This window comes from Odontesthes bonariensis, chromosome 10, assembly GCF_027942865.1.
Source record: "Odontesthes bonariensis isolate fOdoBon6 chromosome 10, fOdoBon6.hap1, whole genome shotgun sequence".
NCBI lineage: Eukaryota > Metazoa > Chordata > Actinopteri > Atheriniformes > Atherinopsidae > Odontesthes > Odontesthes bonariensis.
The window spans coordinates 39,069,028-39,092,206 of record NC_134515.1 but is presented as its reverse complement, the minus strand read 5'-3'; the positions used below and the strand labels follow the sequence as shown (position 1 = coordinate 39,092,206).

At 42.7% G+C, this 23,179-nt stretch overlaps 2 protein-coding genes across 3 annotated transcripts in view; both read right to left on the bottom strand.

Annotated features, from left to right (window-relative positions):
- LOC142390072 (leucine-rich repeat-containing protein 38-like) overlaps nucleotides 1–7,681 on the bottom strand; it is a 32,625-nt gene extending 24,944 nt beyond the window's left edge. The window contains exon 1 of the mRNA XM_075475432.1: nucleotides 6,984–7,681. Coding sequence (XP_075331547.1) covers nucleotides 6,984–7,611 — 628 coding nt within the window. The 5' untranslated portion in view covers nucleotides 7,612–7,681. The remainder of the gene's footprint in view (nucleotides 1–6,983) is intronic.
- Nucleotides 7,682–12,267: 4,586 nt separating this feature from the next.
- LOC142390071 (ephrin type-B receptor 2-like) overlaps nucleotides 12,268–23,179 on the bottom strand; it is a 194,115-nt gene continuing 183,203 nt past the window's right edge. For both annotated transcript variants that reach the window (XM_075475430.1, XM_075475431.1), the window contains exons 14-16: nucleotides 20,741–20,934; nucleotides 20,474–20,629; nucleotides 12,268–17,184 (exon numbers count right to left, since the gene is read on the bottom strand). In XM_075475430.1, the coding sequence (XP_075331545.1) occupies nucleotides 17,076–17,184; nucleotides 20,474–20,629; nucleotides 20,741–20,934 (459 nt within the window). In that variant the 3' untranslated portion in view covers nucleotides 12,268–17,075. The remainder of the gene's footprint in view (nucleotides 17,185–20,473; nucleotides 20,630–20,740; nucleotides 20,935–23,179) is intronic.

Sequence of the window (23,179 nt, the reverse complement as noted above, 5' to 3'; positions counted from 1 at the left end):
CTAAGAGGGGAACAGCGATTTTGGCAGTCACAAAGTCCCAACCGAAGCATTGGCCGTCAAAACACAGTTCAACATGCCTTGTGCCGTATGTACGGATAGGGCTTCCATTGGCGGCTTCCATGGGGGGGCCGTGGGTGTCAGCCACCACGTCCACCTGTGAAGCAGGAAGTAGACTCCGCTGTGCCCCTGTGTCGCAGAGGAATCGCCGGCCGGAGATGGAGTCGTGGATGAAGAGCAGCCCGCCGGCATGGCCGACGCTCACGGCCACTAGTGAGCGCCGGCCTTGGCGTTTCCCGCTCCACTGAAGCTGCATGGAGAGCGGCATCGTTTGGCCTTGGGGCCAAACCTGGCATGGTAGTAACACACACCTGAAGACTGCTGCCGACGCGGGGCTGCTGCTGCGATGAGCATGTGATCATCGGATATTTCTGATACAGCAACAGCACCAGCAGGAAGAAGGGCAGCTGTGCAGGGCTGTTGACTAGCCAGGAAACACTTGTCAGCCTCAGCAGCCAGTTCTCTACAATCAGTGCTGGCAGTGTTGGCCAAAGCAGCTCTCACATGAGCAGGCAGTTGGCGCAGGAAAAGGTGGAGGAAAAGGAAATCTGGCTTGTTGTCACCGAGCAGATCGAGCATTCGGTCCATTAGCTCTGAGGGCTTGCTGTCACCGAGCCCTTAAAGAGAGAAAAGCCTGCTAGCCCTCTCTGTGTCAGATAGTTCGAATGTTTTCAGTAAGTATTCTTTCAGAGTTTCATACTTTCTCGTCAGAGGAGGACGTTTAAGAAGGCTCACTACTCTCGATGCCGTAGAACTTCCGAGGGCAGATACCACATAGTAGTATTTCGTTTCGTCGGCCGTTATCTGACGCAAGGCAAACTGTGCCTCAGTCTGAGCGAACCAGGCAGAAGAAGACGATTCCCAGAATTCGAGGAGCTTGAGAGACACAGCGTTTGCGGTCATGGCGATCTGGATACGTCCAGTAAACAAACGTCGGGGTCACCAGTGTGGAAGTTGCCTTTAGGCGAAAAGATGAGCCGAAAACTTCTCACATTAAGACTCTGTGAGTCGCGTTTATTAACTGACAAAAACTGACAGTTCCAACTGACAAAAACTGACAGTTCCAACTGACAAAAACTGACAGTTCCAACTGACAGCTCGCGCATCAACAGAACAGCTGTTATCATGAAACGTCACCGGATCTCTTAAAGAGACCGCAACTATTAAATGCATCATAACATTCAAGACAATGAACCGCACAACATTAAAGACGATGAACCAACAACATAACAGATAACAGAACACATATAAGAAAGTGAATTATGCCGTCAGTGTTGAGAGCACTACAAGGTTAAGATTTGTGACACTTATGAGCATCCAGGTGTGGGTGTTGGCCGACAGCATGGGCTCAGGAGAACGAAGCCTGGAGATGTTGGACAGGATCCCGCATCCAGGAGAGGCTGGAAGGGTCCCGTGAGGAAGCCACCCCTCAGGGAAGTAGCCAGCCTGGGTCAGATGAGTATGATGCAACAATACACACCCACTCAGACCATGCCACGCCACAAACTTTGCCAGCAATACACACTAGAGCTAGACGTGAAAAGGCAGATGTTAAGCTTGAATGTAAGTACGTAGGAATAAAGGTTGGTGGAAGTGTGAGGAAGGATGAGTAAGTAGGGGTAAGTGTGAGGAGGTGTGGATCATGGGTCCGGTGGAGGAGACGACCAAATCACCGCCTCTGGACGCCACGACAAGGGGCAATCTGGTAAGATCATGTTGTCCTCGGGTCAGAAAGAAGTTGTTCACAATAGTTGTAAGAATAGAAAGATTTCTCGTGGAAGTCTAGGGGGACTGGATACCGTTAGCACTACGTGACAGAATAATCATGTTAATCCAAGAACAGACGGAGTGTACATGCAGAGGTAGAGTCAGGAAAACAGTGTAACTGTGGAAGATGGGTTAAGGCAGCACAGGATATGTGGTATAGTTGGGCATGGTACACTACGAGGGAACTGACAGCGACGGAGTGTCTCTTATGTGCAGACGCTCCAGGAGCATTGCCTGTTGTTGTTCCAGAGCCACACACCTACAGGGACTGTGCAGTGGTCCAGCAACAGGAATGCAGAGAAGGTAGGTTCACATCGGCAGAGGATAAATGGTTATTGTTTCCTATGTGTGGTATTAAGTGCAGATTGATGTTTGGGCCAAATAAATTACATAATTGTTTTCAAAATAAGGAAGGGCCACAAATTGGAGTCTTCTTGTGCTGAATTTAATCTTAGTACATCACAGGATGGGCCTCCAACGGATCATAGAGTAGATTACGATGGTGAGTTTGAATGCTTTTGGAACTCGCGTAGGTAGTACTACTGTTAAATGAAACCAATATTTATTAGGATTTATTTATTTGGATCAAATTGTGAAAATATAGAAATGATCATTTTAACTCTATATCTTTTTGGGGATCAGAAACACCCGGTAGCTGAGGGTTACTGCATGTGTGGAGATGATGTTTTGTTAAATGTGTTACCCAACAGATGGATAGGTCTGTGTGCACTTGTGAGGTTGAAAACATCGGTTGTGCTAGTGTATAACAAGGTAAACGAGATGCGAGGTTTGGATGTGGAAAAAGGGAGAGTTAAAAGATCTAGTGATGGCTACATCATGGATAAGCACGTTTACTTGGATGCAATATGGCAGCCGAGAGGGATTCCTTTCGAGTTCAAAGCACGCAGGGAGGTTGCAGCTGGATTTGAGGCTATTTTGCCGTGGATCATATTTAACAAAATGGGGAGTGGATTAATTACATACTACAACCAACAGGGAATTCTTAACTACACGAGTGAAGGGTTTGCAGGCTTTGGAGAACAACTACATGAGACGAGTATGAGGGCTTGGTAGAACAGACAAGTTTTAGAATGGATATTAGAAGGGAAAATTGGTGTCTGCCAGATGTTTGGGGAAAATGTTGTACATTTATACCCGGGAACACTGCAGCTGATGGAACGTTTACAACGGCCGTGAAGAAGATCAGAGAACTGAAAGAGGAGCTGAAGGGTAATGCTGGTGGAGGTGAATGGTGGTGGACTGGTCTGTTTGGGATTTTGGGAGAAGGGGGAGCGATGGCAGTTAAAGCGGGAATAGCAATATTGTTGATAGTGAGGATGGTTTCCCTATTGGGGTGTTGCATTATACCCATTCTGAGAAGGTGTTTGCTGCAAGTGATGTTCAAACGAACAGTGGAACAAACCAGGAGGCAGATGACCATGCGAGACCAGATCTGAGGACCAACGCATGGGAGAGCGGGTCAACGAATGAAGGTTATCAACGGACGGTTCACAAGATTCTTTCCTCTAGTGTGGAACCAAGTATAGTCTGACAGGGAGAAGAGATGCTGAAGATCTCTTTGATTGGGAGTGACGTACTGGCGACCTCTCCTCCCAGAGTTAGCTTAGCAGTTCCAGACCCAGCCGGACGGATGTTCGGCCAGAAGCAGACGACACCAGAGTACGGGAGATGGGACGGGACTGGAAGAGCTGCATTACATCGCATTTTATTATTATTTGTTGTGTGATAATCCATAATTTTGTGTATTGTACTTGGTACAAAACGGTGATTAACTGATTTGATGGTGGTGTATTCAGTCAATGTGTATTATCAATCAGAACTGATCACTAATATGTCCATTGCCAATTGTGTCGGTCAGCTGTTCGGAGTGCGACCTTGGTAAAGTGGTCGGTCGCCAAGTGGGGGGGGGCCGTAGGTGAGTTTTCCCAAGATAAGAACATGAGTTACGAAAGTAGCAGCCGGTGGGTTTTTCGCACCTATGCACTGCGAACAGTGGACAAGTGTGATGGCAATGTAAAACTTGTATTGTTGTTGAATTCAATATCGTTTAATTTAATTTAATCATTTAATGTGATTCGGGTACACATATATATATTCCTTTTCATTTATTCAAAATGGTCCCGTTGATTGATATTGTAGAATTATTAGGATAATTTAGTGTCGATTATGTTAATTAATTCTTAATTAACTATGTGGGATGATTTTCTTTCATTTTAGATTATTTCTTTATTAAATCACTGATAAGTGATTTCAGGGGGGACTATGTGGGAGAATAATGTCATGACATTCTCTTGACATGTCATAATTACATCGTGTGCCTTGTTGACTGGTTCATATGAATATTGTTGATAGTTAGAATGAGCGTGTTTATGATAAACTGCGAAAGCTAGGCGCCTCCAGAGAGGGCCACGTACACTTGTTATGATAAAACGGTATAAAAGGGTGTCACAAGATGAGTTCGTCGGACATTTTGTACATCCTGTATGCATATTTGCTGTGACAGTTTGTTCAATAAACTCCCCAATGGACGGCTGACCAAGGCGTGATTCGACTCTAATTTCTCCACTACACCAGCTGCCAGTTTGGGAGGCAGAGCCTTCAGTTATCAGGCCCCTCTCTGTGGAACCAGCTGCCAGTTTGGCTTCAGGAAGCAGACACCCTTTCCACTTTTAAGACCAGGCTTAAAACTTTCCTTTTTTATAAAGCTTATAGTTAGGGATGGCTCAGGTGAAACATCCCATAGTTAAGCTGTTATAGGCCCAGACTGCTGGGTGAGCTCCCATGATGCACCTCTTCTCCCTCTGCTCTCTTTCCTCTCCATGTACATGTGACATCATTGTTGTCATTAACTTGTGTTTCTCTCTCTCAGCAGGTATCCCTGGCCTGGTGTTACAGTGTTTGTTGTCCCCCCCTTTCTGTCTTCTCAAACCCCAGCTGGTGGAGGCGGATGGCCACCCTTCCTGGTTCTGGTTCTGATGGAGGTTTCTTCGAGTTAAAACAGAGTTTTATCTTTCAACCACGCTTTGTTCACACTCAGGACAGGCGACTTAATAGGAAAGATAATTAGATGTAATCTGCTGGTTTCTGGTAGTTAATTGCCATTGATTGTATTACGATTGTATTACAACGAATTAATTATAATTGGCTTGAATTGGATTGTATTTTTTAAGTGCCTTAAGATGACATTTGTTGTTATTTTGGGCTATATTAATAAAACTAAACTGAACTTATTTGAATTCAACAATTCAGAAGAGACCATGTCTATTGACTATGCTAATAAAACCATCATAAAAGAACCCCTTCAACTGTAAAACATTTAAAGTTACCAAATTACCAATGTTATGCTGATTATCATCAGCATAACTCCATCTGTCATTCCCACCTGACGACCACACGGTCTCAGCACGAATCTCAGACTGTGTCTCTGACATGTCAAAATGGATAAAAGCCCATCACCTCTAACTGAACCTCTTTAAAGCTGAACTGCTTGTCTTCTTAACCAAACCAACCATACACCACAGCATCTGGATCCAAACTGAATCCCTATCTCTTGCCCAAGGTAGCTAAAAACTTGGGTTTAATGATTGATGACCAACTAACCTTTAAAGATCATGTTGCCTCTGTTCACAAATATATTGGATTATTGTTAGCTTTGATGTTAGCTCTAATGTTATATCCTCATTTGTAAGTTGCTTTGGATAAAAGCGTCTGCTAAATGCATAAACATAAAGATCACAATGTGGCTTCCATTTAGGAGTTTTGGTGTTTGTGACAGTGGCAACAGCACGGTGATCACTGATATCATTTTTAAAACCAAAGGCAATTGAATATGCATGGTGAACATTTTGTTATGAATGTTAGGTTAGTAGGTGACTCTAAATTGTGCCTAGGAGTGAGTGTGAGTGTGGATGGTTGTTTGTCTCTATGTGTCCCTGTGATGGACTGGCGACCTGTCCAGGGTGTACCCTGCCTCTCGCCCAATGACAGCTGGGATAGGCTCTAGGCTGAGTTGGATTAAGCAGGAATAAAAAATGGATGGATGGATGGAATATTTTGTTATTTTGTTAAATCTGATAAAAGTTTAATGAAAGAGGGTAAAGTATCATTAACAGGTGAAAAGTACCTTGAGATGACTTGTGCTGTAAGCAGCCCATTATCAGTTTGAAATGTGGCTTCAGGTCAGTTTGCTTCAGGAAACAACAATGTTTCTGAAGTGAAACAATTATTATGTTTAGACCACAACCATGACTTTAGGACTATCCTGTTTGGATTTTGTGAATGAATGCTTCACCTCAACAAGCTCAGACAGTGTAAAGAGTAAATTATCCAAATTGTTACAGTGCACACACAGAATTTTTTACATTTGTTAAAGCCCATCAACATCATTACGGTCAGTTGTCAGTTTTCCAGCCTTTAAGGAATCCAGCAGACTGACGTACAGCTTAATTGCTTAACGATCCGTAACCTGGAACCTGATATCCATGCAAACCATCTCAGTGAGCCATGTAATCAAGTACAAACAGATATCCCAAAGGAAATCAGTGTATTTCTTAAATAGTGAACACAATAACGTTCAGTTTAATATTTGATCTAAAACACTTTCAGTTACCCGTGGAAACAGGGTTTCATTTCTGACTTTGGTATCTTTCTACACAATAGAGAAGTTTTCAGAGATGATTTTTAAAGTTTTCTATTGTGTTATTCTTTGTGAGTCTTTATGTGAACTTGTTAAAATAACTCCACATCAAAGTAGGTCTGCTTCTCAGCATTTGTGAGCTGCATTGGTACTGTGCTATATAACAATCAGCTGTGTTTGGTCCAACTCAACTATACCAAAAATGTCAACTGTGGCACTGGATTCACAAAGCTGTCTTGTAATTCAGTGCCATGTTGGGAGAAACTGTGCTGGAGGAATAATGCTCTGTGGACCTGAATGAAAAAAAACAGCTGTCCATCTCATCACTGTGATCAACAGGATTCATTTTTGTAGGGTTCATTTTAGTCAATCAATTATTTTTCCTTTGCTCTAATTGCAACTGACAGATCAAATCTGTGAATGTAACCCATATCACTGTATATCCTCTGCTCTGTCATGGGACAATGTGTGCAAGTCAATTTTTAAGCAACTTTTGTCTTACCTGTTGGGAGCTTGTGCTGGTTCTGCGTCAACCACACAAACAGTTTGGCAAAGTGGCAGTTGCAAACCCAGGGGTTGCCTTCTAGACGTATCGTTCGCAGAGAGGGCAGGGGTTCCAGGACCCTAACATCAAGGATTGAAAAACCATTCCTTTCCAGCTCCAACTCCCGTAAAGAAGTCAGCCCAGTAAAAGAATTCCTGGCTACGATGGTCAGGTACGGGTTGTTCCCCAGTCGCAGTTTGATCAGACTTTTTAATTCCCCAAACATCCCTGAGGGGATTTCTGTCAGGTTATTGCTTCCCAAGTCCAAGATGACTAATCTAGAGGAAGAGCTCAGTGTCCCTGGCTCTAGCTGGGAGAGGGAGTTATTCCTCAGGTCCAGATAGACCAAATCACTGTAAAGGACCAGAAAGTCAGATGGAATCCAGGGAATCCAATTGTTGGAGAGCAGGAGACGGCGGACATCCAGAGGGATGGAGTCTGGCATTCCAGTAAGACCTTGGCTGGTGCAATTTACCGTGTGGTGGTCTGGACACAAACACCTGGATGGACAGTTGTGGCCATGTGTAATCAAGGTGGAGGAAATCAAAGCAAGAAAAGGCTGCAGCCAATTAATACATGGTAACATTGTCAAGGGATCGGCAGCATCGGCAGACAGGGGTGTATATGCGTATCGACAGGGTGAAAGGGGAGGCCAGGGAGGACAAATGGAAAGAGGTTAAGATAACAGAGGGGTAGGGAAAGGAAAGGTCAGACGTTTTAGGCTCAGCGCAGCACTTGCATCCTCCTGTGCTGATGAGAACAAACCAAAAAAACGTAGAATAGCAAGAAACATACTCCAGCAGATCATGTAACAAGCAATACGAGCAAGCAGCCTGTTGGCTTTGAGGGAAGAGAGGGGAGGAGCAAAAGACCGCGCCTGTAAGCGATGGGGGTGGGGTGCGGGGTAAAAGAAACAGGATTAACACAGAGACAGGAAGAAGCTACAAAGCAGAGGAAAGGGGGCAGGATTTGTGGGCTAAACCACGAGACGATTGTGTGTGTGTGTGTGTGTGTGTGTGTGTGTGTGTGTGTCTGTCTAGATTAGGACAGCCCTCCAATGCCTCTTTTGTAAGTCAATGAGGTAAACCAGTTGGCCCTGTCGTCAGTTGGATCGGTACCATATCAAGGTCTCCCAACTTAGTAAAATCCTCTCGGTGTTGTTCAGTGTCTTCATGCGGACAGAGCAGCAGTTGAAATCAGGATGCCATCTACATCTGTGACTCACATTTGACGTGGTGACACACACACAGCATCCCACGTAGTCTTCTGGATCTCCTGTGTCCCCTGTCCTCTCTGCCTCCTCCCTCAGTGTCATTGTTCATTTCCTCACAGCAGCTTCTCTTGTTGGATGGAAGAGAAAGTTACCCTGCTAGTTGCCCTTCTGCAACCTTCACCAGGACGTGGAAGTGCAGCAACAGTGCTGAAGTGTCACTTCTCACCTGATATTGTCAATATAGAAATATTCATTTTACTTTGTATTCGAGCACAACTCTGGAAATAATGCTGTACATTGACTGATATATGTTTCCCTTTAACACACTTCGAAAAGTGAACATATTCAACCCCATGTATATTTTACCTGATATGTTTATTGGCAACATATTTGAACTTTTAGGGGAAAGGTTGTTCCCTAAAGGAAGCACTGCACAGTCTTATCTTTATAGATATAAGCATTGAACATGTTGTGACCTGTACATTTTTCATAGGCTTTGTTACATCTTGTAATTCACAGTAATTTAGTTTGAACATACATGTGCATGTATCAGCATAAAACCAATAGATGACTGAACCTAAATCCTTAATTATGTGTTTACTTATAATGTCGGGTCAACAAAAGATTAATTATAATATAATAAATATCCCCAGACTCTTATGAAACCATTCAGTGTCATCTCTGCCAAACACCCTGCCACAGAAATATGCATCCAGGACTTCTGCTCTGCCCTATCATGTATGAAAAGTAGGTCATGCTCAGAGTCATGTTAAGAGGGAGAGCAGTGCAGCATGTGTGTACTCCACCAAGCTGACCTATACTGAAGTCACTACTATGACTATATCTGTCATTTCAGCCTGCTTGGAGTAAGCTTTCAGGTATCATGCCACACTGAGTTGTTATTTCTGACAGTGACCAAAGTAATTGCTGTAAATCAGCTGTCAGATTTTTCTGTGACACATAAACACACTCTTGAGCCTGGCCAGTTTCTCTGGTGTCATCAGCTTAAATGCAGCCGACAGATTGCTTTTGTATCTCCTCTTTGTCAGCTGGTCTGCAGAGATGTAATGTGCTTCTCATGGCAGAGAGAGGGAGACATACAATTACAGCATTTCATCGGGATAGTTGGGATGCCCCTCTGTAGAATTTCCTCCTTACCGTGGTAGAGTGGTTTGAGTATCCTCATGACCCTAAGAGCTGTGTTGTCAGTAGGGTCTCCCATAGCAAATTGGTCTCAGGGGAGGCTTCGGAGAGCTGTGCCCTGAAGGTTTCGGTGCCTGTTGTGGCGGTAACCGGAGTACCTACTGGGGGAAGCCAGCGATGAGAAAAACCGTCGAGCTGAGGAAGGAACCCTTTTGGGCTTGGTTGTCCCAGGGGTCACCTGAAGCAGCTGACAGGTAGAGTGGCTAAAAGGGCTGCAGCATTGTTGGTTGCTGAAATAAAGCTCGAGGTTGGAAGGAATTCGGTGAGGCTGAATAAGGGGTACTGGAATTGCTTTTGCGAGCTATTCAGTCTCTGTACAACCAAAGCAAGAGCTGTGTCCCCATTCTTGGCACTATGTTGAGCTTGCTTACAGTCAGTGTTGGACTCTGCCACCGCTGGTCCTTGTCACTAATCCTATTTGTGATTTTCATGGAGACGATCTCAAGGCGTAAGTCGTGGAGAGGAGGGCCTCTGGTTTGGAAACCTACAGAGGTGGGTAGAGCAGCCAGAAATTGTACTCAAGTAAAAGTACTGTTATTTCAGAATAATATGACTCAAGTAAAAGTAAAAAGTGGTCATCCAAATAATTACTTGAGTAAGAGTAAAAAAGTGCTTGGTGAAAAAACTCCTCGAGTACTGAGTAACTGTTGAGTAACGTCTGATTTATTTGTTAACACAAGCATTCAATCAGACAGACAAAGATACTAAATAATCATCTTTAGGCAAATTAGCGTTCATCCAATTGATAAAATAAATTAAAATTAATTAATTAATTACAAAATAGCTTAAATTAAAATAATCCAGGTATATTCAAAAACTTCAATAAAAAATAAAAGAGACTAAGGAAATGTTTAAAACATATGTAACCCATATGTAACCTAAAAAACAAACTATCCCCTAACCCTAAACCTATCCACGAAAAAAAAAAAAAAGATGTTGAGTTTCTGCTGAAATGTGCGTTTGTTTTGGTTGACACAGAAGACACATAATGTAGCTGCTGTTTGGCACTCTTTGTAAGGTAAACATGCTTTCAGTATGAGGCCTCGTCTGCGTCTTCATTTCCCACCGTTGGTTCTGACATTTTTCATCTGTTTCTTTGTTTGTTTGCTACGACTGCTAATGCTAAAGCTAACCCGTCCCGCCGCTGAGATTGAGTATGGTCACGTGACCAGACTGCACGGCTACGTCTGATTGGTGGAACACAGTCAGGTGGTAGAGCCTTTGGCGGAAGTCTCTCTCTCTGTCAGAATAAAACATTAAAATGAGGCGTACGCGGGGGGATAAAAATAATGAGGCGTAGAATACCAAAGAGGTAAGAAGAAAAGTAACCAGCTCATTGTAGCCTAATGTAGCGGAGTAAGAGGACAGTTTCTGCTGCACACATCTACTCAAGTAAAAGTAAAAAGTATAGAGATTTAAAACTACTCCTGGAAGTATGTTTTTTTCAAAAACTTACTCAAGTAAATGTAACGGAGTAAATGTAACTTGTTACTACCCACCTCTGGAAACCTCAGGGTTGCATCTCTGCTTTTAGTGGATGCTATGGTTCTGTTGGCTTTTTCATGCCAAGAACTTGGGCACACACTCAAGTGGTTTGCAACCTAATGTGAAGTGACCGGGATGGGAGTCAGCTCATCCAAATCCGTAGCCATGGGGATTAACCGGGAAAAGATAGAATGCTCTCTCTGGGTCGGAGATGAGACCCTGCCTTACGCGGAGGAGTTGAAGTTTCTCTGCCTGTTGTTCACTCGTGATGGTAAAATGGAGTGAGCAAAGGATAGACTGATAAGGGCTTCATTGGCAGTACGGGTGCTGCTCCAGTCCATTGTGGTAAAGAGAGAGATGAGCCTGAAGGTGAAGCTTTTAATTTACTACTCCATCTTTGTTCCAACCCTCACCTGTGGACACGACATCTGGGTAGTGACCAAAAGACTAAGGCCGCAGATACAAGTGGCTGAAATGGGTTTCCTTCGGTGGGTGGCTGGGCTCAGCTTTGTAGATAGGATGAGGAACATGGCCATCCGGAGGGAACTCGGATGCTCCTCCACATCGAAAGGATCAGTTAAGGTGGTTCAGGCATCTGGTTAGGATGCCTCCTGGTCACCTCCCTTTGGAGGTTTTCCAGAAAATTTGGGCTTGTTCTATAAATAAAGTTTACTACATAAACTTGGGTTATTTAAATTAGACTCACCTTTGTGGGAGAGTAGGGCCTTGACACTGGGGCTGCACCGCTGCCTCACAGAAAGAATCCTGGTTCGAATCCCAGCTGGGGCATTTCTCTGTGGAGTTGTCCCGCCCAAAAACATGCATGTTAGGTTAATTGGTGACTCTAAATTGACCCTAGGAGTGAGTGTGAGCGTGGATGGTTGTTTATCTGGTGTGTCTCTGTGTGGCCCTGTGATGGACTGGCGGCCTGTCCAGGTGTACCCTGCCTCTCGCCCAATGACAGCTGGGATGGGCTCCAGTCCCCCTGTTACCACAAAACCAGTTGGATTAAGTGGGTATAGAAAATGGATGTATGAATAAGTCTAATCTTTTGGTTTCCGTGAATTTGTAGTAATTAAATAAGTAATTTGATTCCATCCCCAACATCAAATATATCATTGTTGAGGTCGTCTATGAGTTCACCATATTTCTGCAGTATCCCAAGAACTGGCTCTGAACTGTTGCCATCTACAGTTGCTGCAGTAGGTCCTGCATACTCCGCACAGTCAGAAGGGGAGGATAAGGCAAGGGCTATTCTATTGGTAGAAATCTGCAACCTCACCACTAGATGCCACTGAATCTTTCACTTTTTTTATTAGTGCATATATGGTTGCCATATTTTTCTTTGCTCAGGTTTTTATTAAAGACAGCCGCTACAACACTTTGTGCCGACTTTCTTTTACTTTTCATTTTCTTGTTTTTTACAAAATAACCAATAACAGTATTACAAATAATTGCAGTTGATACATCATTCACAGGTATGCCATCAAATATACATTTATACAACATAAGAAAAGGACAATTACAAGTGAAATCACAGTGGTAGGACTGGTTTGGCTGTGGGTGATCATGTCTGGAATTGTTTCTAATTTGATCCCATCTACTTTGGTACAGAAGAGTTCAAACATCCTGCCTACACAGAGTAGAAACGTTTTCAGGGTCTCCAGGTCAGACAAAAAGGGAACGTGTCGTGCATGAAGCTGAAAAAGTGGATTCTTAGATTGGTGAGGATTTATTTTATTTTCAGTGCAGCACCACTCAGCATTCACCTCAGATTGTGTCTGTTTTGATTGTCCTGGGGATGCTTATCCACTTTCAAACTGAACTAAAATAACAGATATCAGTTAAAAGAGAAACGGTGAGGGTTCAACCACTTTGGGAAACAGAGTTGTATTTAACACACATACATCCCATCTAACTTTCCCTCAGAAAGCATTGCAACGTATTCATGATCATATTTCTTTAGAGCTTTTAATTAAAGAATGTACCTGTTTTTAACTCATCTACTGCAAATATGGAAAAACAAAACAAAAAAAAACCTGGCGGAATCAGCCTCATTTAAACTATGAGCAAGCACTGAGAAGCTCCCATAGTGTGGTTCAAACATGGACCACGCACACGCACACGCACACGCACACGCACACACAGCTACAAAAAACCTCACTTCTTTCATTAAAAATAGAGAGGTCATATTTAAGTGAGGTTGTTCCTGTTCTCTGTGTTTGCAAATGATTCCCAAATATGAAGAGGAAAAAGACCCCCCCCACACACACACACACACAAACAAACAAACAAACAAAAAAACAAAAAAAACTCCAACTAATACATATATGATGTAGAAGAAAATATCCAACTGTTCCAAGTTTTCTGTGTCTCGCAGAATAACTTCCCACAACTAAATAATTCACAGAAAAGTTCATTATTTTCAGTTGTCACAGCTCATGACAGAATCAACTTATTTAGCATGTTTGTTAAAAAAATATCCACCCCAAAAAACGAAAATGTTTTGACTGTTCCAGAATGATCAAATCTTTAACTTTGATGATTTTTTTTATGGTCAACATTTATCTGGTCAGAAATAATGCCCACATGTGTCTGAGGGCCCATTTAAGACTTTTCAGAGGTATTCAACCACAGCTGCTACAGGAAGCTGCTGTAACTATAGGCTCACCTTTGCATGATAGACTCTAAAACTACAGAACAAGGAGCATACTTGGTTTTCCTTAAAGAATATAAATTTGAAGAACTAGATTTTCCAACCAAAAGTGAGTCTGTTACACCAGGCATGTGTAAAGTACAGTATAGTGTTTGTGCATTTCTGAAAAACATTGACAACCATTGTTACAATACTGCCACACATAGTATGACAAAACAGTACATCCAATATAATGAATTCTTGAGGTAAAAAGAGAATATGAACAAATCAGTGAGAAGAGTTCCAAAATGTGGAAGCACCGTTTTTAAACCACAGTCACAAAAACAAAACCCACACAAGTTGAGTGAGCAGTTTGACACAGAGCACATGTGCAGTATGTGACAAGTCTAATATGCTCAAATTTAAACATGCACCCATTAAATATTGTACTAGCAAAGCAGTTCAGTGCATTTCTTCCAACATCAGCTTGAGAGCTCCTGGTGCAGCTGGATGAACACCAGCAGGAGGCAGGTGGGTTAGGGTTAGGGGAACATTAGCAGACCACTGTTTCATTGGGAAGGAAATGGCACAACCTTCATTTCAAGTTGTGTTTTTTATTTGTTTGTTTTGCTTTTATTTTTTGGTTGTTGTCATCAGCTGAGTTTTCAAAGATTGGAATGTGCTGCTATCACAAAAAGGAGTGTTGTACTTAACTCAGTAAAAATAACTAAGTTTTAAAACAAAGACATTTACAAACTCGACCAAGTCAAACAGAACAGCAACAACGAGTGGCTAAATGTGTTTTGTGCTTGTACAGAGGCAGGGTGAGATTAAACATGCCAAATGTCCTGAGAACACAAAGAATCACTCAGGTATCACATGACCCACAGGAAGGATTCACTTCTGTCAAATATAAATTGTCATAGTTGCATAACATTTCTAAAAAGTAACTCTTAAACAAAAATCCCCAGTTTTAAAAACCAACAAAGCAGAGCTCTGAGAGCAGTCTGGTCCTGTTTCCTGGAACCACAGTCCATGCCGGTGCATCTTACACGTGTCAGCTGGAAGCCAAGTGTGTTCTCCCACATAGTTTCTACAGCTCGAATGGCCGAAACCAGTTCTTGTCTATTTAAGCAAAAGGTGGAAGCAGAGTAGTGTGTGTTAAGTTGACCATGGCGTACATTTTCACCTGAAGTTCAGGGGTTTCATAAAGCTAAAGCAACTGTGTCTTCATCCTTTTTTCCCAGGGGACTATAATTCCTTCATAATAAACTTCTGACAGACACAACATTTGGATGGGACTTAACAGATCCCAAATCATTGTAACAGATCTGGAATTTTTTCTTGTGATTGATTCATTTCATCTGATTTTTTTTCTAAATCATTAAACATACAGTATATTAAAGCTGGGTCAGTTAGTCACTGGGCAAAACGTCCCTGAATACTTTTCAGTATTTTGTAATTCAGGTGATCAGAAAGCAAATGAGATCTTTGCTCATCATGTTGGCTTCAGCATCTACAAAGTGCAGAATAAAGCTCCTCCTTATCTGACCGGGGGAGTTTAGAGGGAAGGGGAGTAGCTGCTGGAGCTGCTGGAGCTGGGATTTATTTCCATTTCATTCTTTACTTTTCAAATACTGCTTCTAGTTCAAACATTAATAAAATTCCTAACACGTTATTTTTGTAGGAAAAATATCTGTTGCAACTTATAAATAACCAAACTTCTCAACTGGAAAATGAGTTGTGATGCACCAAAGGATACATGCAGAATGTTTTTTATACCAGCATTTAATTGGAATAAAATATGTGCAGAAGACATATTACAAGGTCTTCCCCCCATTCAGCTTCATCCATTTCAGGGTTGTGGGGGAATCATGTGTCTTGAGCCACTTTCACACATTCACTACAGATTTTCTGGAGGAGTGCCATATGAGAATACAAATGCCTGCAACACTTGCTCCTGGATGCTTGCTGAGATTCTCTGGTCACTTCTCCTATTCCAACTGGGACATGCCTGTGTGTGTGCTGATCACAGTTGCTGCTTCACATCCTGTCTACAGACCTGTGTATTGCTTTCCACTCACAGACTAATATTGTGGATGCATCCAAATACATGTCATGTTGATATTAACACAAAAACGGTCATCATTACGGACAGGTAGAGAACCACCTGCCATCTTCAAAATGCTCTGAATGAAACACCATGACTGTCCATCTCTTGCTGTGAAGTGCATGTGTGAACTATCACTGTGGAGAAATTCAAGGCTGAATCCTGAACAAAGTCTCTGACATCATCCTGTATTCATGACAATGGCCTATCCCAGAGGAAGCACAACCCCCACAACTGTATCCCCTGATGACAGCAGCCTCTCCAAGCAGGACAAGGTGGTTTGCCATGCTGCAAAAGCTCTGGGAAAACCTTGAAGAACATGACAAAGAACCCAAAGTGTTGACCAAGCTTCCAAACTTCTCAGGTCTTAACACAAAAACCATCCAGAGGAGGCACGGGAGCAAGGCCCCCCACTGCAGCCCACCACAAAGAACCTTCCAGTCTGCTGTACATCTGCCAGTCATCAGGAGCCCCAACAGAACATTTGGTTTAATTACGTTAATGATTAGACCCCGGGGCTGCACGGTGGTGTGGTGGTCTGGTTCCAGGTGCGAGTCCCGGCTGGGGCCTTTCTGTGTGGAGTCTGCATGTTCTCCCCGTGCATGCGGGGGTTCTCCGGGTACTCTGACCATCAAAAAACATGCATGTCAGCTTAATTGGGAACTCTAAATTGTCCCCAGGAGTGAGTGTGAGCGTGCATGGTTGTGTGTCTCTGTGTGGCCCTGCGATGGACTGGGGCCCTGTCCTCTGGCCTCTCGCCCAATGACAGCTGGGATAGGCTCCAGCCCCACCGTGACCCTAGATTGGATTGGATGGATTGGATGGATGGATTTGTAGACCCTCACAAAGTGAACACAAACAGACGTGTGACAGAGCAAGCAGTGAGGGACAGGTGACGTTTATAAATCAGTGTGCAGAGCACCATGTTCAGCAAGGCTAATTCTGCTGGATTCTACGGTGCTGTTTTGCTTTGTTTAATTCATTTTTAGTTGCATGATGACATTGTGCAAGTCTTATTCACAAAATTTAATTCAAACAATCTGTCACAAGGCCAGCTCTGGGAGTGATGGAACATGGTGGTAGTACCACCTTAAGTCGACTTGAACGGAGTAATCAAAACAAAACAAGATTTAGTGGGCTGTTATGATCTGCTACAACATCAATCCCACGAGCACGACTGTTTCTGAACATACAGCAGCTGCAGGAAAAGGATCAGACATCTTTGCTGTGCTGCAGACTGATGGAACCCTCTGGGGAGTTTGAAGGGAGGGTGGACCTGAGGTTGGATGGAAGTCAGTCTGTGTGTAAGTCATCAGCCTTCCTTAGACCTTCAGGAGGATGCAGGGTTGGTGGCTGCTGGGCCTCCTACAGTGAACAGAGCCGTCGTACTCCTGCTCTGTGAGTTTACACCTCCACTGAGGTGATCTGATTCATCTGTACCCTCATGGACTGAATGCTGTTCAGGATCTTCTTCTGGTGGCCAGCCAGGGTCACTCCCATCCGAAGTATGTCCCTAAAGAGAAACCACATGTTAGTCCCTTCTCAGTGTTTCACAACAACAACTTTTGATATCTCACAAGAATGGCTGTTTCTGGATGCCAGTGTCAATGCAACGCAGTCTCACCAGAACACGTGACAGCTGCATTGGTCAACAATGAAAATGTTGCCATGTCACAGCAAAAGCTTGAAAAGTGGAAACTGACCTTTGATCGCGTCGATAAATGCTTTAGAGGATTGTAGCATGTCTATGTTTAGCATAAAGTAAATGTGTCAAAGAAGTAATATTTGTCATTTTAAAGCACTGGGTGGATGGTAGAAAGGGATGACTGGTGGCATTATTCTGTCCCCTGAGACAGCCCACCTGACCCAAAATGTTCAAAAGTTCTTTTGCTTCTCTTCTTCAGGGTCACTCTCCACTGATTACATTTACATAGTAAAAATTCATGGTTAAGATTAGATTCCAATAAAGAGCTCAGGATATAGAATGTAGCATGGCATTAGTTATGAACTAACAGTAAACACATATGGGGCCTATTTTGCCCTCAGTTGTGTCTGTGAGCCAGTGGTGGGCTATTTACAAGGTCCCCGAAACCAGTCGGCATGGTTCAATGCATGATGAGTGGAGCCACAGTTATAGTTGGCTGGGCCATTTTAGTCCACTCTTTGTCCCAGTATACAAGCACAAGAGGGGAATCAACTTAAAGGGGAACTCCGGGGCATTTGAAGCGCATTTCCATTGCTAGAGGTTGTCAAATACTGATAGTAGGACACAGACAGGTGCAAATCGGCGCTCCCTGTGTGGAGATAGCGCTGTTTGCGCAGCCTGTCATGCGAGGCTAATACGTGGTGGCTAAGGGGCAAGTGCTAACCCTTCCACGTAAAACAACAACTTGCACACTGCAGAAACGTCACACCACTTTATAAACCATCTGACAATAAAGTCACAAGCCTTACCATCAAAACCATATGCATGGTTCTCACATTACTGGCATGGGGACGTTACAAAACAACTTTATAAACAGCATGTCACTCACCGGTTAGTTGTACGCTCGCGCATGTGAAAGCCCAAAAGAGTCGATGGACGATAATCACATATACAAAACAATTATCTTCTCTAGAAAAACTGCGTTCAAGTATTTAAAACATTACAACAATATTACTGGGCATGTATTGTTGTAATGAACATTTCTAATAAACACAGTTGGTACAATCTCAACCAATGAAGTAGGCAGTAGGCACACAAGTTACAAGTACATAAAGTTAAGGTCTTGGGGAAAAAAAGTCTCAGTTTTAAAAAAGTCTGGAAAAAGTCTGGAATTTTGATTTGGAAAAAGAGCAAGCACCCTGATTAAGTTTTTAAGTGTGCGTGGTTTGGCATTACGGGGAGACGACTTATGGTGCTCTGGGACGGCTGTGGCAATGACGTCCCCCTGTATAATAGGAGTGTTGTTAGTGCTGCATAGGTGGATGCTCTTTGAATTGATAATATATTTCAATATAGACAAATGCTCTTCGAATTGATACACATTTTGAATCTGTACATTTTAATATATGGATGCTGTTTGGATTGATAGTGAATTGAATTGATTGGTTTTAAATGGAGATATTTGAATAATCCTACATACTGTATATAGATGGATGCTGCTTTAATTGTTACTGATTTTGAATGAATACGTTTGAAAATGTAGCCTAGGGGCACTTGAGGTTTAGTGCCCAGGGGCACCACATTGACTTAATACGGCCCTGGTTTAGACTATTGTAATAGTCTGTTTTCATGTCTAAACAAGAAGGAGCTGTCTCGCCTGCAGTTAGTGCAGAACTCTGCAGCCAGAACTCTGATCCGCTCTAATAGGAGGACTCACCTAACCCCTGTTCCTAAAGCTCTTCATTGACTGCCAGTTTCCTCTAGGATCAATTTTAAAATGTTGGTTTTAACTTTCAGAGCATTGCATGGTCAGGCTCCACCCTACATCAGAGATCTGATCCAGCCTTCCATCCCAGCTCGGGATCTGAGGTCTGTGGATCAGAACCTACTGATGGCGCCACGCACGCGTTTCCGGACCAGAGGAGACCGATCCTTCCAGGCTGTTGCTCCCAGGCTTTGGAACCATCTTCCACTCTCTCTGCCTTCGATGGAGTCTGTTGACGCCTTCAAAAGGCAACTGAAGACCTTTTTATTCTTCAGGTTTTTGCTTAATTGTCTTAGGGCTGCTATGATTGTCACTGAGTTGCTTTGGCCTTTTAAACTTATACTTTTATGTACTTCCCAACTGTGTGTTTCTGTTGTACCTGTAAAGCGCTTTGGGACCCTGGTCTGTGAAAGGCGCTGTACAAATAAAGATTACTGACTTACTTACTTACTAAGTACAGAGCTTTTTTCAGCTAACCCCTTTTTTCACAGACTGACAGACAATTTAACTGACAGTTCATCACTACCATGTAGAGACATCTTTACACGTCTGTATGCTTTATTTTCTATGCAAATGAGTTATACTTTATCTCTCGTGACTGTTCCCTGTGCTTACTGGCTTCTTCTGTGTACTTCTTCTGTTATTCCAAGTAAAAATCCTGGGCCAGGAGCTGTGATGCATGCTCACAGCTCCCATTGAACTTCTACATGTAGGACTAATTAGACTTCCACGCGCATCATCTGGCTGTGTTCGTTGGACTTTGAGACATTTTGGAACAAATGCATTTACATGTATTTAAAAAAGGCCGTCTTAATTGGAATAACACAATAGTTTGATGTTTTCTAATGTCATGTCAACCTTCTGAGTGACTCATGGAGGTTATCTGACAATGAAAAGTACTCAATCTACTGCATATTTAGACTTATAGTTGATGTGTAGGTATTTTCTGCTAAAAAGACAAATGGAATATAAGCACAGTCTTCTCTGGAATTAAGAAATATAAGCAAAATGATCACTTCTTAATGTTATATCTATGTCATAAATCTATATTTATATAAGTGTGACAGATTTAAAAGAAAAAAAGTCATTCACAGTTAAAGCCCTGACATAACTGCCTCAAATACAATTATGCACTGACACATCCACTTAGCAGATAGCTTAGCTCATGGAAGAAAATGTCATTCTACTGTTATTATCCTGCCAAGGGTTCTGCTATCAGTATCAGCTAAAGATGGATCTCTACTTAGATCTTACAGACTTGGACCCATTCAGACTGTATTAGGTTAGCTCTAATAATTAGCAGTGATCATGATGATAAGCCACACCACAAAACCCTTCACTGTGGGATGTGTCTGGTTCACAACATAGATACATCAGAAATATCTATCATACTCCATGGCCATTTGAGACACCACATCGAAGCTGGTGAAGCCTTCATTGGTGAAATTCTCCTTGTACTGGCCCATCTTAATGGCATCCAGCCAGTCATCCACTGTGCTGAAAGTGGAGAAGTCTGGAGTACTACGATCCAGCAGAGGTAAGTGAACGCTGGTGGACAGAAAAAAGACAAATGAGGTATTTATCAGCCTGTGAGATGGTTGATTCGTGAAGGTTATGGGTCAGTCACAAAGTGAAGTAAGGAGAGCCTGCCTGCCATACCTTGATGATTGTGGTGTCATGGCTTTCAGGCTGTTGGGGTTGCGGATCATCTTATCCAGGGTGCTGACAATCTGGCTGAATTTGGGCCGATTGTTTCGGTCTTTCTGCCAGCAGTCAAGCATCAGCTGATGCAATGCGCTGGGACAGTCCATCGGGGGTGGTAACCTGTAGTCTTGCTCGATGGCATTGATTACCTACAAAAATGTATATAAAAAAAACAAGTGCAGAGGCCATTCAGTACAGAGGAACTCTCATAAGATATGACACAGAATGAAAGTCACCATCAACTTGTGTTTTAGACCCAATCCCAACCAGACTGTTCAAGGAGGTTTTCCCATTAATTGACACTTCCATATTGGATTTGATCAATCTGTCTTTGTTGACAGGATATGTACCTCAGACTTTTAAGGTTGCTGTAATTAAACCTTTACTTAAAAAACCTACTCTTGATTCAGAAGTGTTGGCTCATTATAGACCTATATCCAATCTCCCTTTTATGTCTAAAGTTCTTGAAAAAATAGTTGCAGCTCAGCTTTGTGATCACTTACACAGAAATAATCTGTTTGAAGAGTTTCAGTCAGGATTCAGAGTGCATCATAGCACAGAAACAGCACTGCTGAAAGTTACCAATGATCTCCTCTTAGCCTCTGATAGCGGACTTGTGTCTGTGCTTGTCCTGTTGGATCTCAGTGCTGCATTTGATACGGTCGATCACAGTATCTTATTACACAGACTTGAACATGTTATTAGGATTAAAGGAACTGCATTAGGCTGGTTTAAGTCATATTTATCTGATAGATTTCAGTTTGTTCTTGTAAATGAAGAATCTTCCTCACACACCAGAGTAAGTCATGGAGTTCCTCAGGGTTCTGTGCTTGGACCGATTCTTTTCACTTTATACATGCTTCCATTAGGTAACATTATTAGACAGCATGGCATAAATTTCCATTGCTATGCTGATGATACTCAGCTGTACTTATCTATAAAACCAGATGAACCCAATAGGTTGGTCAGACTACAAGCATGTCTTAAAGACATAAAGACCTGGATGACTCAGAACTGTCTGCTTCTAAATTCAGACAAAACTGAAGTCGTTATCTTTGGACCTGAGCGTTTCAGGGAGAAATTGTCTAGCTATATAGTTACTCTAGATGGTATTTCCTTGGCTTCTAGTTCTACAGTGAGGAACCTTGGAGTTATTTTTGACCAGAACTTATCATTTGACTCGCATATAAAACAGGTTTCTAGGACTGCCTTCTTTCATCTTCGTAATATTGTTAAAATCAGGAACATCTTGTCTCAGAGTGATGCAGAAAAACTAATTCATGCATTTGTTACTTCAAGATTGGACTACTGTAATTCTTTATTATTGGGCTGTCCCACATATTCTCTGAAAAGCCTCCAGTTGATCCAAAATGCTGCAGCCAGAGTTCTGATGAGATCTAACAGCAGAGATCATATTTCTCCAGTTTTAGCTTCTCTTCATTGGCTCCCTGTTAAATTCAGAATAGAATTTAAGATTCTTCTCCTTACATATAAAGCTCTTAATGACCGAGCTCCATCATATCTTAAAGAGCTCATTGTAAGATATTTTCCTAACAGAGCACTTCGTTCCCAAACTGCAGGTTTACTTGAGGTTCCCAGAGTTTCTAAAAGTAGAATGGGAGGCAGAGCCTTCAGTTATCAGGCCCCTCTATTGTGGAATAAGCTGCCAGTAAATGTCCGGGAAGCAGACACCCTTTCCACTTTTAAGACCAGGCTTAAAACTTTCCTTTTTTATAAAGCTTATAGTTAGGTCTGTTGAATCTGATAGTGTGTCTGCTAGTGTGTCTTGTCCTGCCTCCACCTCTGGCACCCTCTATACTTTCATTACCCCCTACCCAAACCAGGGTTTGAATCCCATTCCCGCTTATCTTACCTCTTTTATTTCTCCCCCTACCCGAACCAGGGTTTGCATCCCCACCCCGCTGTGACTGGTGTGCAGTTGGTGAGAGGCTGAGGTAGCTTGTGGCTGTAAAAAGATGGTTGTTGTGGTGTGAGGAGCAGATCTATATAGGGAGTATAGGGAATTACTCACTGAGTCTGGTCCTTTATTTTATTATTTACTTTTTCGTTAGCACAAGTTTCTTGTGTTTACCTTGAATAGGGATGGCTCAGGTGATCCTGAAACATCCCATAGTTAAGCTGCTATAGGCCTAGACTGCTGGGGGGCCTCATCTGTCACACCTTTCCTCACTTTACTCTCTTTATGTATATGTGATATTATTGTGGTCATTAACTCGTGTTTCCCTGTTCCAACAGATATCCTTTGAATGGTGTTACAGTGCCGCCGCCGCTGCGGCCCTCCCCCCCTTTCTGTCTTCTCAAACCCCAGCTGGTGGAGGCGGATGGCCACCCTTCCTGAGTCTGGTTCTGCCAGAGGTTTCTTCCTGTTCAAAG